Consider the following 19,914-nt stretch of genomic DNA (forward strand, 5'->3'; position numbering starts at 1 on the left):
TACAATTGGAGCTTCAGGCAGTCTAATTGTTTGGAACCTGAACGTTTTAATTTACTTCAAATAATGAGGAATGTCTTACCTGGCTTCAAAGTAACGTAGCCAAAATCCAACCATAGACATTTGGAGGCAATTATTTTATAAAGACTTCCTTATGCCATTTAACCAAATCAAATGTATTTATATAGCCCTTCGTACATCAGCTGATATCTCAAAGTGCTGTACAGAAACCCAGCCTAAAACCCCAAACAGCAAGCAATACAGATGTAGAAGCACGGTGGCTAGGAAAAACTCCCTAGAAAGGCCAAAACCTAGGAAGAAACCTAGAGAGGAACCAGGCTATGTGGGGTGGCCAGTCCTTTTCTGGCTGTGCCGGGTGGAGATTATAACAGAACATGGCCAAGATGTTCAAATGTTCATAAATGACCAGCATGGTCCAATAATAATAAGGCAGAACAGTTGAAACTGGAGCAGCAGCACGGCCAGGTGGACTGGGGACAGCAAGGAGTCATCATGTCAGGTAGTCCTGAGGCATGGTCCTAGGGCTCAGGTCCTCCGAGAGAGAGAAAGAGAGAATTAGAGAGGGCATACTTAAATTCACACAGGACACCGGATAGGACAGGAGAAGTACTCCAGATATAACAAACTGACCCTAGCCCCCCGACACATAAACTACTGCAGCATAAATACTGGAGGCTGAGACGGGAGGGGTCAGGAGACACTGTGGCCCCATCCGAGGACACCCCCGGACAGGGCCAAACAGGAAGGATATAACCCCACCCACTTTGCCAAAGCACAGCCCCCACACCACTAGAGGGATATCTTCAACCACCAACGTTCCATCCTGAGACAAGGCCGAGTATAGCCCACAAAGATCTCCCCCACGGCACAACCCAAGGGGGGGCGCCAACCCAGACAGGAAGATCACATCAGTGACTCAACCCACTCAAGTGACGCACCCCTCCTCGGGACGGTATGAAAGAGCCCTAGTAAGCCAGTGACTCAGCCCCTGTAATAGGGTTAGAGGCAGAGAATCCCAGTGGAAAGAGGGGAACCGGCCAGGCAGAGACAGCAAGGGTGGTTCATTGCTCCAGAGCCTTTCCGTTCACCTTCCCACTCCTGGGCCAGACTACACTCAATCATGTGACCCACCGAAGAGATGAGTCTTCAGTAGAGACCGAGTTTGCGTCTCTTACATGGGTAGGCAGACCATTCCATAAAAATTGAGCTCTTTAGGAGAAATCCCTGCCTCCAGCTGTTTGCTTAGCAATTTTATGGACAATTAGGAGGCCTGCGTCTTGTGACCGTAGCGTACGTGTAGGTATGTACGGCAGGACCAAATCAGAGAGAGGGGTAGGAGCAAGCCCATGTAATGCTTTGTAGGTTAGCAGTAAAACCTTGAAATCTGCCCTTGCTTTGACAGGAAGCCAGTGTAGGGAGGCTAGCACTGGAGTAATATGATCAATTCTAGTCAGGATTCTAGCAGCCGTATTTAGCACTAACTGAAGTTTATTTAGTGCTTTATCCGGGTAAGCGGAAAGTAGAGCATTGCAGTAGTCTAACCAGCTTTTCTCTCCCTGTTCTATTGGTTTTCATATCAACTTTCTTCGGTTGTCCAGAAGCGAAAGGTACAATCCTAGTTATTTATTTTCGATCTGTCACATGGAACCGCTCGCATTAGTTAAATAAAGGTTCAATTAAAAAACCTACATAATAATTAGATGTGCTGTTTAGAACTGTTTCCTGCAAATTGCATTTTGGTAAATGTTTGAAAATGGCGTTTTATTAGCTGCTTCGTTACAGCCGTTGCATGTTCAATAACAGGCCATTAACATGCAAGATCCACAAACAGCTGGTGCACCACAAACAGCGGTTCAGTCTATTGAAGGCAAAACAAAGCTTAAAGCTCTTAATGGAAAAATGTATATTCCTTGTATACATCCATAGTCTTTTTTTTGTTGGTCACGTCATTTTACTCTTCGGAAATGTTTTATACCGTTTGTTGACCAGTTAACTAAGGTCGGTTAGTCGGCAGCAGAATCGACCAAATTGTGCATCCCGAATTGATACAGCATTGTACAGGACACAGAAAGTGAAGTAAGAGAATGTGCATGATAGTTATTTTAATAGGATTCAACATAAACATGATGCTGGATGGATACAGGATCTGGATAGAGAGTTTGAGTAAAGATAGTGCCTTCAGAAAGTATTTACAGACCTTTTCCTCCCAAAAATGTTACACAGCCTGAATTTAAAATGGATTCAATTGAGACTTTTGTGTCACTGGCCTAAACACAATACCCCGTAATGTGAAAGTGAAATTATCTTTAGGCATTTTTTACAAATGAATAAAGAATGAAAAGCTGAACAGACATTGAATATCCATTTGAGCATGGTGAAGTTATTAATTACACTTTGGATGGTGTATCAATACACCCAGTCACTACAAAGATACAGGTGTCCTTCCTAACTCAGTTGCCAGAGAGGAAGGAAACTACTCAGGGATTTCAACATGAGGCCAACGGTGACTTTAAAACAGTTACAGTTTAATGGCTGTGATAGGAGACACGTCACTAAGTACCACTCTTCATATTCTCAGGCATGGTGGTGGCTGCATCATGTTATGGGTATGCATGTCATCGGCAAGAACTCGGGAGTTTTTTATGATAAAAATAAACGGAATAGAGCTAAGCACACAAAATCCAAGAGGAAAACCTTGTTCGGTCTGCTTTCAAACAGACACTGGGAGACTAATTCAGCTTTCAACAGGACAATAACCTAAAACACAAGGCCAAATATACTGGAGTTGCTTACCAAGATGGCATTGAATGTTCCTGAGTGCCCTAGTTAGTTTTGATTTAAATAGTCTTGAAAATATATGGCAAGGCTTGAAAATGGCTGTCGAGCAATGATCAACAACTACCTTCAAAGAGCTTGAAGAATTTTAAAAATAATGTGCAAATATTGTACAATCCAGGTGTGCAAAGCTCTTAGACTTACCCAGAAGACTCACAGCTGTAATTGCTGTCAAAGGTGATTCTAACATGTATTGACTCAGGGGTGTGAATACTTGTGTACATTTCTAAAACATTTTTGTCATTATGGGGTATTGTGTGTAGATGGGTTAAATCTATTTGATCTATTTTGAATTCTGTCTGTCACACAACAAAGTGGAGTAAGTCAAGGGGTGTAAATATTTCTGAAGGCCCTGTACATGACACACTAGCATGTCTAATGAGCTGCGTGACACAGCTGACTGCTCTTCTCTCTTATAGCCTGACTGAAGTTACAAATGAAACAAACACCAAGCAAGGGCTCTGTGTTTCTGCTAGCTAGTCTCTCACTTCTCTTTTTCTCTCCCTCTTCCCAGATGACCGAGGTCAACCTGAATAACATGTTGTGTCCAGCGGTGTCTGACCCATTTTACGGGCCTTGGTACCGGGTTTGGGCTGCGGGTCACCAGACCCTGCTGACCCTGGTCCATGGGAAGGCCCTGACCCTCTTCTCTTACCACACCGGCCCCACCTGCAGGTACCTGCTGGACACCGCAAGACTTCGCAGCAAGGTCGACTGAACAGACCGACAAACAGACTCACACGGACGTAGCCTTTTTAAATCCAATGCCTGTTCTTACGTTGGGATTTTCTATCAACATTTTTAATGCATCTTGTACAACTTACCTTTTTTTTACTGTAAAGAATTAAGCATTTCAGGGTGAAATTAAACAAAGTTATTTTTGTGTTAGGGATGGCTTGCATTGTTTGCATTCACACATGATGGGAAGACTGCTGGAGTTGGTAGTAATTGGTGTGTGGCTGGCCAGGGGAAATGAGCTTTTTCTTTTGTCTTGGTCAGATTTCCTGAACCTGAGTTACTCATGTTTCTAAAAGTTATTATTTTTTTTTTTTTTTCTAAAGTTGCCTTTTGTAGTTATGTTCAGAAAAATGGGGCTAGCCTACATATCACTGAATTGTCATTGTTACTGTACACCTTAAACTCTTAATTTGTGCTTGCTATGACAGTTGGCCCAGGTATGGGTCAAGTTGCCATTTTGTGTTTTTATTTAAGATAACGTTATCTTTGACATGTTTAATCCATTGTAAAAGCCATCACTTTGTGATATTTTGTTTGTTAGAAGAGTAACGGTTGTGTGATGCATGTGTCTCTGTCATATCTGTGGTCACAGCCTCTGCTGACAATGAGAAACCTGTTCCTCACATCTTTGCTGGATCAAGTGGTATAAATGAGAGGGCTCCTGCATCTTTGTCCCATCACTCATTTTACTCAACTGCAGAGGTGAAAGAGAATGTAAGGGGCCTTTTTACAGACAAGTGTTTGTCCTGTTGGATCATTATGGACGAGGGGAATTTACAGGAAGGTATCTTGATGTACAGTGCCTTTAAAGTATTCAGACCCTTTGACTTTTTCCAAATGTTGTTAGCTTACAGCCTTATTCTAAAATTGATGGGGAAAAAAACATGTAATACATCTACACACAATACCCCACAATGACCAAGCAAAAACAGTTTTTTTGAAATTCTTGCAAAGTTATGAAATAAACAAATACCTACAGTGCCTTCTGAAAGTATTCAGAGTCCTTACATTCAAACCCTTTACTCAGTACTTTGTTAAAGCACCTTTTGGCAGTAATTACAGCCTCAAGCCTTACTGGGTATATTGCCACAAGCTAGGCACACCTGTATTTGGGGAGTTTTTCCCCTTTCTTCTCTGCAGTTGTTTGATCGGGTAAAATCTGTGCTCTGGCTGGGCCACTCAAGGACATTCTGAGACTTGCCCCGAAGCTACTCCTGTGTGGTCTTGGCGGTGTGCTTAAGGTTGTTGTCCTGTTGGAAGGTGAACCTTTGCCCCAGTCATAGGTCCTGAGCGCTCTGGAGCAGGTTGTCATCTGTACTTTGCTCCGTTCATCTTTCCCTCGATCCTGACTAGTCTCCCAGACCTTACTGCTGAAAAACACCCCCACAGCATGCTTCACTGTAGGGAGGGTGCCAGGTTTCCTCCAGATGTGACGCTTGGCATTCAGGCCAAAGAGTTCAATCTTGTTTTCATAAGACCAGAGAATCTTGTTTCTCTTGGTCTGAGTGTCCTTTAGGTGTCTTTTTGCAAACTCCAAGCGGGCTGTCATGTGCCTTTTACTAAGGAGTGGCTTCCGCCTGACCACTCTACCACGAAAGCCTGATTTGGTGGAGTGCTGCAGAGATGGTTGTCCTTCTGGAAGGTTCTCCCATCTCCACAGAGGAACTCTGGAGCTCTGTCAGGGTAACCATTGGGTTCTTGGTCACCTCCCTGACCAAGGCCCCTCTCCCCTGATTGCTCAGCTTGGTTGGGTAGCCAGCTCTAGGAAGAGTCTTGGTGGTTCCAAATCTCTTCCATTTAAGAATGATGCAGGCTACTGTGTTCTTGGGGACCTTAAATGCTGCAGAAATGTTTTGGTACCCTTCCCCAGATCTGTGCCTTGACACAATCCTGTCTGAGCTCTACGGACAATACCTTTAACCTCGTGGCTTGGTTTTTGCTCTGACATGCAGTTAATGTGGGACCTTTTTATATAGACAACTGTGTGCCTTTCCAAATCATGTCCAATCAATTGTATTTATCACAGGTGGACAGGTGGAGTTGTAGAAACATCTCAAGGATGATCAATGGAAACAGGATGCACCTGAGCTTAATTTAGAGTCTCATAGCAAAGGGTCTGAATACTTATGTAAATAAGTTATTTCTGTTTTTTTTTTAATGTGCAAATATTTTTGCTTTGTCATTATGGGGTATTTTGTATAGATTTCTGAGGATTTGTTTTATTTAATCCACTTTAAAATAAGGCTGTAATGTAACAAAATGTGGAAAAAGCCAAGGGGTCTGGATACTTTCTGAATGCACTAGGTTTTGGATACAGCACAGTTGTCAAAAGGGTGAGAGTAACGATGTCCTGTGCCTGTTGAGAGAGGGGATCTGAAAGGTAGAGATGGCCTTCAGAGATGATTCATTAAAGGTATTTAGGGCTCTATGAAATCCGTATTGCGGAAGTTCGGCATTACAGCGTGATTGAAATGTAAAGGCATTGTTCCTGAGTTAGCGGTAAACGCTTCATATGTTGACTTCAGTGATACAGATTGAAGAGCCTTTTGATCATGGGGCATATTCAGTGGTTTGCTATCAAGGTTGCGGATTAAATGTATGTGTAACGTCAGTTCTCAATCAAATGTCTGTTCTATACATTACACTTCAATCTACATTCTGGGTGTTGGTTATTTTTAAGGGGCAGCCCAATTTCAGTCCATATATCTACATAACCGATCACATACTTTGTTTAATGTATCTGTTTATTGATTACCTGCATAGCTCTACTTCGGGACAGTCATTGGGAACCCCTGTTTTAAGGGAAGTATCTGTTTTAAATACAATTTCCTATTCCCTATCACTTCGATCGATCCCATTTTGTAATGAGGGATTGTGTTCCCTTACACATTAGAAAAACAAGGGATATGGTATACTTTTGTACACTTTTCTGGGTGGATGTGCAATGTGCTGTATTGACAATAAATGTGATTTCTGCCCTTAAATGGTTTTCTCAGTGAATAGCTCAGGAACTAATAAATAATTCATTGGATTTATATAGTGCTCAAAAGAGTAAGGGGGAACACCTCTACCAATGTGTACCACCAACAATATTATCCAAGCTGTAAATATAACCTTGTGTATTGTAATAAAACACCCATGACACAAAACATACGCACACAATTTTGTATATTTTCACTTGGTTTTACATTTTTTATTGGATAAATGATTTAAAGGTAATAAATGTTTAACTACATTATCTCCACAGCCATTGCTCACATACCCACTGATAACCCATCAATATATGATATATGATTTTTTCCCCCACAATTTTTGGGGGTGGGTATTTTTTTTATATGCCATACTATCATAAATGCCCATTAAGTCTCATCACACTAACAGCAATTCAATGGGGAAGGAGGATCTAGCTCTAAAGGTAAGTCGTTTATTTCCCAGTTCATATTATTCCATCAACATTTTCAAGTTACTAAAGTTGAGAAAGTGAACCAAAAATTAAAAGTAGAAGAAATAAAAGGTGGTTGTGAGGGGTTACGCCAGGCAACCCCACATCCTGTCATGCCACCACAGCAGAGACTGTCACTCTGCACAGCAACAGGTCTCAACTTGGTGTCTGAAATTTTCTGAACATAGAAAACCACAATTAATTTAGAAACTAGATCCAAAATATTTTTTTGAAAATAATTGATGTACAAAAAAGTTTTTTTTTCTTAAAGTACATTTTCTTATAAAAGTTTTCATTTGTAGATCAGTGCGATTGTATTCCAGTGCAGCTACTGGGTCCAGAGTAAAGAAAAGAGGCTTTTTCATCTTTAATGGCATAAAAAAGAGAAACTCATCTTTTATATATGAAGTATAACTGCTGGTCTTTAGGAAAAAAACACATAGAAACCCATAAATCTAGGAGGCACGCTATGGGGTTTTATTTTTTGTTGCACAAATTATATTGAAAATAATCTGACAAAATAAACTGTGCAACCAGGTAATTTCACTATCCTTGATGCCTGGTAAGGCTTCAAACAGAATTTTAAAAAGTAATTGAATAAGCAGTTGCTAAAGAAAGAAAGTTAGAAATCGTACAAAAAAAGAAAAAGACGGGAAAGAAAGAAGTCATTTTGTCTCTTGCAGGGGTGTTTTTTGGAAGGACAGGAAGCCAGGCCTGAAGAGCAGCATGTGGACGTGGCCAGAGGCATCTTTGGTTCGGTCGAACATACAAAAGGTTATATGAGCTTAAGCATTCAACAAAGATATATGCATACACATACAAGGAATGCTGGGACTAAACCATAACCCTGGTATGGAACCAAATGACATTCTGTCTTTAACATTATCCTAGTTGTGTCAGTATGAACAATGGGCAGAGGTGTGCTGCAAATGAGCAGTCAGAATCACATTTGACTGGTATTCATGAATCTTGACTTAGGTAAGAAAAAAATAAAACTTTCAGTCATTTCTATGTCAAAGTAACATACTTCAGAGGAGGCTGGTGGGAGGAGCTATAGGAGGACGGGCACATTGTCAAACGTGTTTTCTATATGTTTGATAGCATTACATTTATTGCAATGAGCCCATCTTCCAATAGCTCCTCCCACCAGGCTCCTGTGATATATATTAAAGACAACAAATGGTCTCAGTCAAACATTATACAATAATTACGTGAGCATCCTGATGACGTCAGCACTCGTCCGGCTGTCACTAAACCTGCCAGTTAAACCCACCCTCATGTCCAGCCAAGTCGCAACATGGCCTTTGGCTTAAAGAAACCACTGTTACAGAGACTTACTGTACATGCATGACAATATTCAAGAAGGCTAAAAACGCTGGACTTCCTTTGAGGCAGTTCGTAAGAGCCAGAGTTGAGAGAGCCTTCAGTCAGAACCTTTCCTTTAAGCTGTTAATCAACCCCATGGATGAGTATAGGGTACAGGACAGCTGTAACAACGATTTAACACAGAGGTAAAACATGAAGTGTTGTTGGAACATCCAGTCGTGGACTGGGCAAGGAAAGGGCCTACGATGGAGTGTCAGGGGTGACAGCCCTGTTCACTCCCACTCTTTACTGTCCCAGCTCAGGAGAGAATGTTCCCTTCTGATGACACCATCTACTGAACCAGATATCACCTTCAACCCCAAGGCCATGAAGCAGGGGCGGGGAGTTGGGGGTAGAGAAGGGAGGAGGGGGGGTTAGTTGGGACTTCTTGTCCTTTCAAACCTGCAGGGTGTTGACTTACACTGGTAGGGAAAAAACACCTGTTGAACAGATCTGCATATATCAAGGATAATACGTTGGATATGATCGATGAGTCCGCATGACCAGTCACGAAACCCGCGACCGCCCCAACACGAGGTTCAATAGCACCATTTTATTTATTTTCTCTTTTTTTTAACGAGTTATGAGTCTCTACACCGTAGATCAAGCATGTCATGGATTTAACCATTCTGCATGTTTTATACACATACACACATGCAACAAAGTGGATTGCATTTGTGTATATATATAAATCAGCAAGCATGTAAAAGACAGCGGTGGACTTGGTTTTGCAGCATGACCAGAAAAAGTTCAGGTTGTGCTGTATTTAATGGACCAGAAAATGGGTACCTGACTGTTCAGCAGCAAGGATAGCTTTTCCCACAGTTCTCTGAAAACTGTTTTTGTGACAAACTACAAGGGCAAAATATCTCTTTAAGTAAGCCAATTTGTCCTGTCAATATTACTAAGCAGCATGGTCTGAGGCATCAGTTCCCTGACCCCAAGAGGATATGATGGAAAGGCCATCCAATCTCTGAGCAGGGAACCACAGTAAACAGGTGAGATGAGCTCATCTGAACCACTTCTACACTAGACTATATTAATGAAGTAGCCTGTCTGACCACAAAAGGTTCCCATCTGCCTCCCACTACGATAATGTGTCTATCCGAGGGTGAATGGGTGAATCCGGTTCACCTTCACTGCCCTGTAGGTTGAGGTCAGGGTTAGACAAGAGTACGGGACAGAGGAACACTCAGGGCACCATTTTACCGGTCCATATTTATTTAATCATTCCTTAAGGCAACACAACTGAAATCTGGGTCATTTCAGGTTACTGTGGATGGAGTGCCAAAAGCCCTTAACATTTTGCATATAAAAATTAAATTAAATGATTGACCCTACTGTCAGTTGGTAAAGGCTGTTACGAAAATAAGTTTATTTTGTTATTTTTTTACAAGCACCCTTCAAAACTGTCAGTCACCACAAAAAAACACAAATCAAATCCTGTACACTACACAGAGGTCACGAGATAACCCTCAACGACACTTGTTAAAACATACCAACTACTGGACGTGGATGTGACTGACAATGAAGAATACTAGGAGGGGGAGGGGAAATGTCTTCCCTGCTCCTTTAAAAGCCCTGGCTCTTTATGTAGAGTTTGATTAAATGCAGCTTGATCCACCCTTTACTAGTTCCCTCTGCATCGGTTCCCACCAACTCAGCCAGAAGCTGCTGCAAACCAGCTGACAAGACAGACCAACAACCTATGCATGGTTTCTAGTGGCACAGAGATGGGGAGTAACTTGTCCTGAAACCAGCAAGCACCTCAACAGCAGCATGTCATGAAGAGGAAATAACGGAGGGGTGATTTGAACAACTTAACCGACGACGATCAGAGTCAGGGGTTTAACTATAGCTAGCTACTCAGTCCAGTAGCCTCCACAGCAGCTCCTAACGTTTGACGAGAGCACATGAAAGTGCACATCTATGGCAACCGGGCAGTCATCAAGCATGTAACATATGTGGATGTAAACATTGGAGGTGAGTAGGCCACAAACAGGACAAAGGAGTTCAAACCTTGATGCTAACCCATGTCCACAGAGTAACTAGAGGGCCAGATAATGTCTCACAGGCCCAGATTCCTAAAAAGGACCAAGCACAGAGCACAATCGGAGAGGAAACACAACTTTTGGGACCAAAGCCACCAGAATAAAAGTTGACTCGTAGAGGAAGTAAACACGGAGAAGTTACTTATTAGAGGGACGAAAAGCAAACAGCAAAAGACGACCGCTCTTACAAAGCATATGGCTTGTAGTAGTTTTAGCATGTGCCCGTCACTAGACTCAAGTCTCATTCATTGGTTTTTCCTTTCAAACCAACTGGCATGGAATAACAGGACGAAGGACTTTTTCTCAGAGGTCAATGACTTGGATCATTATTTGTCTGTACTCTGCAGTCAACTCTCCCACTCAACCACATCCTCCAGCCCTGTAGATCACATTCATTCCTCGCCCGATTCAAAATGACAAAGAACAGAACCTAATTTGAAGCTAAAATGGCTTCCTCCATACATTTCTCAAGTTTTAATGAGAGGGGGAAAATAATAACTGTAGCCGGACAAATTCAATTCAAGTTTCAGAGTGGCGCAGCGGTCTAAGCCACTGCATCTCAGTGCTTGAGGCATCATTATACGCCCTGGTTCAAATCCAGGCTGTATCACAACGGGCCATGATTGGGAGTCCCTATAGGGCAGCGCACAATTGGCCTGTGTAGGCAGTCATTGTAAATAAGAATTTGTTCTTAACTGACTTGCCAAGTTAAATAAAGGTTCAATTTTAAAAAATGAATTAAAAAATGAAGTCTAGAAGTGTTTATCAAAAACACCATGAACACTCCGGTGGAAATGAAAGGCTCTGTCAAGCATCCTGGGAAATATTTTGACATGATCCTATTCCTAATTTAATGTGGCAGTTTCAATGTCCTGTCAGATGTGCACTTGACAAACGGCTAACCACACACAGAAGAGCAAACAGGTTTGTAGGGTAACGCAATAAAGACCAGCTAATATTGTTTGTGTGGCATCACAACCCCACAATGTAAAATCTTGGGTATACACGTCCCAACATCTACTCAATTACATCACTACAACGGTTTACAAAGGCCAAACCAACCTTAACAGTCAATACTTTGAGAGGAATCGCAAAATTGAGGAAATGATGCAACCTTCCAGAACTGCTGATGGCTTGCTACATGATACGCACAATGTCAATCAGGCTTCTAAGAAAGGATTCAACAGAAAAACACATTTTCCTAAAAGAAGGGAACACTGTAGAAAAGCCTACACAAAATATGAGCATATACCATTATGCAAGACTAGTCCACCATATATGACTTGCTTCCATCCACAGAATCAAAAACCTGATTAGGATTCTTTGAAAATAATCAAAGTTCAAGAAAATCTAGTATTCGTTTACTTGTCAAAAATATGAACGAAAGGGGTTATAGATATCAATATATATGCTGCAAAAACTAAATCAATAGGAGGATAAAAAGGAAAAAAAGGTTTGTTTTTTCTCGTCATTATCAATTTATGCTTATTTTGCCACCCGTTGCCACGTCAACGTCTGGGAGAGCGTCAGCATGGCAACGGAAACTATCATCATAAAATGGTACAGTAGTAGAGATAGCTAGACCAGGAGGGGGCGGGCTCTCCTGGGAAAAGGTCCGCAGAGAGGTTCAGTGATTGGTCATGCGGCTCGCTGTCAGGAATAATGGTTGTATGGTGGTAGAGGATGCCCGATGCCGTTCTGATAGTGATGGTGCTGGCGGTGGGCGATGTACTCCGCATAGCTCATCGTCATCTTCTCGCTACGGTACCTGAGCAGGAGGAGAGAGAAGTTAGAGAAGGCACAGTTACCCCAACTTACCTGGCAGCTGCACCTCAATCTCTACTCCCTAATGCTGCTATGATCTAGCAGTTATCGGTCACTGATCTCCCTGGAGGTACAGTGGCAAACAGGACCGTGCTGGGCTTTGGGAGGGTCACCTACAGTAATTATGCACCAGTCACATATTCCCAGCAGTGAGCCGCACTTCCACTTCCAGAATTTACTTAACTTTTTTAGGATAGGGGGCAGCATTTTCACTTTTGGATGAATAGCGTGCCCAGAGTGAACTGCCTCCTACTCTGTCCCAGATGCTAATATATGCATATTATTATTAGTATCGGTTAGAAATGATGTCTGTGAATATAACAGAACTCATATGGCAGGGGAAAACCTGAGAAAAATCCAACCAGGAAGTGGGACATCTGAGGTTTGTAGTTTTTCAAAGCTTGGCCTACCGAATACACATTGATATGGATAAAGTTTCACTTCCTATGGCTTCCACAATATGTCAACCATCTTTAGAAACTTGAATGAGGATTCTACTATAAAGGAGGGGCTCATGAGACCTCTGAGTCAGTGGTCTGGCAGAGTGCCTTGGTCTCATGACGCGCGCTCCCGACAGAGTTACCCCTCGTTTCAGTGCTTTTCTTCATTCTCCGGTTGGAACATTGATGTTTTATGTTAAAAACATCCTAAAGATTGATTCCATATATCGTTTGACATGTTTCTAAAGGACTGTAACGGAACTTTTTGAGTTTCTGTCTGGACGAAGTGCCTGCGCCTCATGAAGATGGATTACTGGGCTGAACACGCTAACAACAAGTGGCTATTTGGACATAAATGATGGACTTTATGGAATAAATCAGTAATTTATTGTCTAACTGGGATTCCTGGGAGTGCCTTCTGATGAAGATCATCAAAGGTAAGTGAATATTTATGGTGTTGTTTCGAACTTTGTTGACTCCAAAATGGCGGATATTCCTCTGGCTGTTTTGGGCTCTGAGTGCCGTTCTCAGATTGTGCAAGTGTTTTTTATTTTTTATTTGACACAGCGGTTGCATTAAGGAGATGTCTATCTTTAATTCTGTGAATAACAGTTGTATCTTTTATCAATGTTTATTATGAGTATTTCTGCAAAATCACCGGATGTTTTGGAATCAAAACATTGCTGCACGTAAACGCGCCAATGTAAACTGAGATTTTTGGATATAAATATGCACATTATCGAACAATACATACATGTATTGTGTAACATGATGTCCTATGAGTGTCATCTGATGAAGATCATCAAAGGTTAGCGAGTAATTTTATCTATATTTCTGCTTTTTGTGACTCCTATCTTTGGCTGGAAAAATGTTGTATTTTTTTGACTTGGCTATGACCTAACATAATCATATGTTGTGCTTTCGCTGTAAAGCATTTTTGAAATCGGACACGATGGGTAGATTAAAAAGATGTTTCTTTCATTTGCTGTATTGGACTTGTTAATGTGTGAAAGTTACATATTTAAAAAAAAATATTTTTGAATTTCGCGCACTGCCTTTTCAGCGGAATGTTGTCGAGGGGTTTCACTAGCGGAACCTCTGCCTTAGAGAGGTTAAGGCAAAACCAAAGCCAGCAGTGGAAGTCAGACAGCATCCGGTGTGAAAGGAGAGCAGCCTCTTACCTGGTCAACTTAATGGTCTTCCTGAAGTCATTTGTGATGGGAGCTTTGTAGCCTCCCTTTCGTAGTAAGGAATCTATGGTCTGAATGTGGTCCCATCCTGCACAGAGAAGGTTGATTCCTCTTGAATATCCACCGTTATGTCCCCCTTGAATACCACTTCTCTCTACAACAAAGACCTCCAGTCATTCAGAGATCATAAAGGTGGACACAGGATTCCACTTACCTTGCTCTTTTGCGACCTCTGGTAGATAGGTGGCGGTGCGCTTTGATCCTTTTTCATTGAAAAACTCTATCCTAATGCCATGAACACCCACCTACAGGCCAGAGAAAGGCGAGAGAGAGAAGAAGAGACATCACTTTAATGACAGTTCCAACAGAGAGAAATATCTATACGAACTACATGTCTTCGGCCACTGTTCAAACGACTAGAATGCCTCAATATGTCTTGCTGCACTAAGCCTAACCTACTGGATTCCGTTGTGTGAAGGGGGGTGAGAGGCTATGAGGGAATTGGAGGTTTAGGATGAGGGAATTGGAGGTTTAGGGTGAGGAATGGAGGGCCACGGTAATAGGAGAGTGAATGGATGGAGGAGACAGGATGTGTCCTTGTAAACCAGCACACTCGACGCAGGGCCACGATCCAGTCAAGGTAGCTCAGAGGATTGTTCCCATTATAATCCAAACCGGTAGGTGATACACAATTCACCAACCCACGTCACAACCCTTGTTGCACCCTACCCCCCAGGGGCCCACTCCCTGCAGTATAGCCCATCTGGGTCAACAAGGTGACTGCTTATGTCCTCACCACGAAGACATATTGCCTGTGTGTGTGTGTGTGTGTGTGTGTGTGTGTGTGTGTGTGTGTGTGTGTGTGTGTGTGTGTGTGTGTGTGTGTGTGTGTGTGTGTGTATGTATGCTGATTGTCTGCCTAAATCATCCTTGCAGTGTGAATCTCAAAGCTGCAATGGGGTCCAGTTCATTCAGGACATGAAGGTGCCACTGCAGCAGAGCCCTTCCCGTATCCAATTCTCATCTCTACTTCACACTGGAGATTGTCTTTTACAGCGTGCTCTGTGTGGGAAGTGTACTGCTCTCCGGGGCACAGGCAATCTAAACTGCTGGATTCACATATGTGAAGGCCATTTCATTTCAATTAAAAATCAATGACTGAAGAGTATTGCATAAGATGAATTAATAGCTACCTGTCTTGTTTCAGTCTCTTACCTCCCAGTCAAGGTAATCACCGACGTCCTCGAAGTTGGTGAGCAGAGACACTGAGCAGAAGAGGCGTGGCAGCTCGTCCCTCGTCATGGGAGGAAAACGGCTGTCTTTAAGGGCACTGTGGAGACAAAGGCACGGGACGTTTAGGGCGAGAATAAGCATCATTACTTTGAACCAGTTCCAACTGGAAGACCAACAGATTATCAAGGACAATGTCTACCCAAAGTTATATTTGCATTTCATCTCACACTAAGCTGAGGGCATTATGGTTATAATGAAAATAAAGATCAAATCTCTTTGGTAAGAGAACATTTAAATAAAGGAAGCCCTGCAAGCATATTTCTTTATCCTTTCAGAAGACAGATGGCAATAGCCTTTAAGTTACATCTTCCATGATTCAAATCAAATAAACGGTATGTTTATTGGTAACAGATGCAGCGAAACGCGTGTGTTTGTAGCGCCAACAGTGCAGTAATAATACGCACATAATCCAAAAAGAAAAAAGAAATATCACAACGAGCAATGTCAGAGTCCGGAATATATTTAAGCAATAAGGCCACGGCTAAGGGCTGTTATTTGGCACGACGCAATGCAGCCATATACCACAAACCCGAGGCTCCTTATTGCTATTATAAACTGGTTACCGACATAATTAGAGCATTAAAAATGTCAAAAATGTTTTTTCATACCCGTAGTACAGTCTGATATACCACAGCTTTCAGCCAATCAGCATTCAGGGCTCGAACCACATAGGTTACACGCGCACACACACACACACACACACACACACACACACACACACACACAAAAGTATATGGACACCTGCTTGTCGAACATCTCATTCCAAAATCATGGGCATTAATATGGAGTTGGTTCCCCCTTTGCTGCTATAACAGCCTCCACTCTTCTGGGAAGGATTTCCACTAGATGTTGGAACATTGCAGCGGGGACTTGCTTCTATTCAGCCACAGGTAGCGTTCTCCTGGCACCCGCCAAATCCAGATTCGTCTGTCAAAACTGCCAGATGGTGAAGCAAGATTCATCACTCCAGAGAAGGTGTTTCCCCTGCTCCATAGTCCAATGGTGGCGATCTTTACACCACTCCAGCCGGCGCTTGGCATTGGCATGGCGATCTAAGGCTTGTGTACGGCTGCTCGGCCATGGAAACCCATTTCACGAAGCTCCCAACTAATAGTTATTGTGCCGACGTTGCTTCCAGAGTCCGTTTGGAACTCGGGAGTGGGTGTTGCAACCGAGGACCGACGATTTTTACACGCTGCGCGTTTCAACACTTGGCAGTCCGATTCTGTGAGCTTGTGCAGCCTACCACTTTGTGGCTGAGCCGTTGTTGCTGCTAGAAGTTTCCACTTCACAATAACAGCACTTAAAGTTGACCAGGACAGATATTTGACTAAGTGACTTGTAGGGAAGGTGGCATCATTTGACGGTGCTAGGTTGAAAGTCACTGAGCTCTTCAGTAAGGCCATTCTACTGCCAATGTTTGTCTATGGAGATTCCATCGCTGTATGCTTACATTTACATACACTTTATACATCCATCAGCAACAGGGGTTGCTGAAATTGCCGAATCTAGCCATTTGAAGACGTGCATACATACATAACCACACATACATACATACTATTTATTTATATTGTGTGTACTGTGTACACTAAGTTTGAACACACCTCATTCCAGGATTTTTCTTTATTTTTTACTATTTTCTACGTTGTAAAATAATAGTGAAGACAAAACTATGAAATAACACATAAGAAAGGTTGCTATATAGAATCCCTGAGCTGACAAGGTAAAAATCTGTCATTCTGCCCCTGTGCAAGTCAGTTAACCCACTGTTCCCTGGGCGCCGAAGACGTGGATGTTGATTAAGGCAGCCCTCCGCTCCTCTCTGATTCAGAGGGGTTGGGTTAAGTGTGGAAGACACATTTCAGTTGAAGGCATTCAGTTGTGCAGTTGACTAGGTATCCTCCCTTTTTTATTTAACTAGGCAAGTCAGTTAACTTCGTTGGGACTGGGGGGCAGTATTGAGTGGCTTGGATGAATAAGGTGCCCAGAGTAAACTGCCTGCTACTCAGACCGAGAAGCTAGAATATGCATATAATTAGTAGATTTGGATAGAAAACACACTGAAGTTTCTAAAACTGTTTTATTGATGTCTGTGAGTCTAACAGAACTAACATGGATGGCAAAAAAAAAAATCCACCAGGAAATCTGAGATTTGTAGTTTTTCACGTCATTGCCTATCGAATACACAGTGCTATGGGGTCATATTGCACTTCCTAATGGTTCCACTAGATGTCAACAGTCTTTAGAACCTTGTTTGAGGCTTGTACTGTGAAGGGGGGGGGGGAATGAGAGCTGATTCAGTCAGGTATCTAGCAGAGTGCCATGAGCTCAGTCTCGCTCACTCCCGTGAGAGTTAGCTGCGTTCCATTGCATTTCTACAGACAAAGGAATTCTCCAGAACTGCCTCCTACTCTGTCCCAGATACTCACAGACATCATTCAAACAGTTTAACAGAACTCATATGGCAGGTGAAAACCTGAGAAAATCCAACTTCAGAGTGTTTCCAATCAAATATTAATAATAATATGCATATATTAGCAACTGAGTCTGAGGAGCAGGTTGTTTACTCTGGGCACCTTATTCATCCAACCTACTCAATACTGCCCCCCAGCCATAAGAAGTTAAGAACAAATTCTTATTTACAATGACAGCCTAGTAACGGTTGGTTAACTGCAATGATCAGGGGCAGAAAGACAGATTTTGACCTTGTCAGCTCGGGGATTCGATCTAGCAACCTTTTGGTTACTGGCCCAATGCTCTAACCACTAGGCTACCTGCCGCCCCTACGAATCATGTTGTAACCGAAAATACAAAACAAAAAAAACTGTTAAACAAATGAAAATATATTTTATATGAGTCTTCAAAGTAGCCACCCTTTGCCTTGATGACAGCGTTGCACTCTTACCATTCTCTCAACCAGTTTCATGAGGTAGTCACCTGAAATGCATTTCAATTAACAGAATTTCTTTCTGTCTTAATGCGTTTGAGCCAATCAGTTGTGTTGTGACAAGCTAGAGGTGGTATACAGAAAATAGCTCTATTTGGTAAAAGACCAAATCCATACTATGGCAAGAACAGCTCAAATAAGCAAAGAGAAATGACAGTCCATTACTTTAAGACCTAAAGGTCAGTCAATAAGGAACATTTCAAGAACTTTTAAAGTTCCTTCAAATGCAGTCGCAAAAACCATCAAGCGCTATGATGAAACTGGCTCTCATGAGGACAGCCACAGAAAAGGAAGACCCGGAGTTACCTCTGCTGCAGAGGTTAAGTTCATTAGAGTTACCAGCTTCAGAAATTGCAGCCCAAATAACATCTCAACATCAACTGTCCAGAGGAGAATGCGTGAATCAGGCATTCATGGTCGAATTGCTGCAAAGAAACCACTATACTAAAGGACACCAATAAGAAGAGACTTGCCTGGGCCAAGAAACACAAGCAATGGACATGAGACAGGTGTAAATATGTCTGATGAGTCCATATTTGAGATTTTTGGTTCCTTCCGCCGTGTCATTGTGAGACACAGTAAGTGAACGGATGAACTACGCATGTGTGGTTCCCACAGTGAAGCATGGAGGTGGTGGTGTGATGGTGCTTTGCTGGTGACACTGTCGGTGAGTTATTTAGAATTCAAGGCACACTTAACCAGCAAGGCTACCACTGCTTTCTGCAGCGATACGCCATCCCATCTGGTTTGCGCTTAGTGGGACTATCATTTGTTTTTCAACAGGACAATGACCCAACACACCTGCAGGCTGTGTAAGGGCTATTTGACCAAGAAGAAGAGTGATGGAGTGCTGCATCAGCTGACCTGGCCTCCAAAATCCCCCGACCTCAACCCAATTGAGATGGTTTGGGATGAGTTGGACCACAGAATAAACGTTTTGTTTTCGAGACGATAGTTTCCGGATTCGACCATATTAATGACCTAAGGCCTGTATTTCTGTGTGTTATTATGTTATAATTAAGTCTATGATTTGATTGAGCAGTCTGACTGAGCGACGGTAGGCACCTGCAGGCTCGTAAGCATTCATTCAAACAGCACTTTCATGTGTTTTGCCAGCAGCTCTTCGCAATGCTTCCAGCATTGCGCTGTTTATGACTTCAAGCCTATCAACTCCCGAGATTAGGCTGGTGTAACCAATGTGAAATGGCTAGCTTGTTAGCGGGGTGAGTGCTAATAGAGTTTCAAATGTCACTCGCTCTGAGACTTGGAGTAGTGGTTCCCATTGCTCTGCCTGGGTAATGATGCTTCCTGGGTGGCTGTTGTCGATGTGTTCCTGGTTCGAGCCCAGGTAGCGGCTAGGAGAGGGATGGAATCTATATTGTTACACTGGCAATACTAAAGTGCCGATAAGAACATCCAATAGTTAAAGGTATATGAAATACAAATGGTATAGAAAAAAAATAGTCCTATAATTCCTATAATAACTACAACCTAAAACTTCTTACCTGGGAATATTGAAGACTCATGTTAAAAGGAACCACCAGCTTTCATATGTTCTCATGTTCTGAGCAAGGAACTGAAACGTTAGCTTTCTTACATGCACATATTTCACTTTTACTTTTTATATTAAGTTAAAATAAGTGTTAATTCAGTATTGTTGTAATTGTCATTATTACAAATAAATAAAAATAATTTAACAATTTAAAAATCACACACAAAAAATAAAAATTGTCCTTATTTGGCTAAGCTACAGGACTGTTTCACTAGCACA

The 19,914-nt window shown here is 42.2% G+C and overlaps 2 protein-coding genes across 3 annotated transcripts in view; one reads left to right on the forward strand and one right to left on the reverse strand.

Annotated features, from left to right (window-relative positions):
* Nucleotides 1-8,026, forward strand: part of LOC118390336 (transmembrane protein 164-like) — a 52,292-nt gene extending 44,266 nt beyond the window's left edge. For both annotated transcript variants that reach the window (XM_035780789.2, XM_035780790.2), the window contains exon 6: nucleotides 3,368-8,026. In XM_035780789.2, coding sequence (XP_035636682.1) covers nucleotides 3,368-3,571 — 204 coding nt within the window. In that variant the 3' untranslated portion in view covers nucleotides 3,572-8,026. The remainder of the gene's footprint in view (nucleotides 1-3,367) is intronic.
* Nucleotides 8,027-9,597: 1,571 nt separating this feature from the next.
* The window catches only part of LOC118390337 (nuclear protein AMMECR1-like), a 30,516-nt gene continuing 20,199 nt past the window's right edge, over nucleotides 9,598-19,914 (reverse strand). Inside the window, exons 3-6 of the mRNA XM_035780792.2 lie at nucleotides 15,119-15,233; nucleotides 14,118-14,208; nucleotides 13,895-13,991; nucleotides 9,598-12,217 (exon numbers count right to left, since the gene is read on the reverse strand). Coding sequence (XP_035636685.1) covers nucleotides 12,103-12,217; nucleotides 13,895-13,991; nucleotides 14,118-14,208; nucleotides 15,119-15,233 — 418 coding nt within the window. The 3' untranslated portion in view covers nucleotides 9,598-12,102. The remainder of the gene's footprint in view (nucleotides 12,218-13,894; nucleotides 13,992-14,117; nucleotides 14,209-15,118; nucleotides 15,234-19,914) is intronic.

The sequence above is a fragment of the Oncorhynchus keta genome, chromosome 11 (assembly GCF_023373465.1).
Source record: "Oncorhynchus keta strain PuntledgeMale-10-30-2019 chromosome 11, Oket_V2, whole genome shotgun sequence".
Taxonomy (NCBI): domain Eukaryota; kingdom Metazoa; phylum Chordata; class Actinopteri; order Salmoniformes; family Salmonidae; genus Oncorhynchus; species Oncorhynchus keta.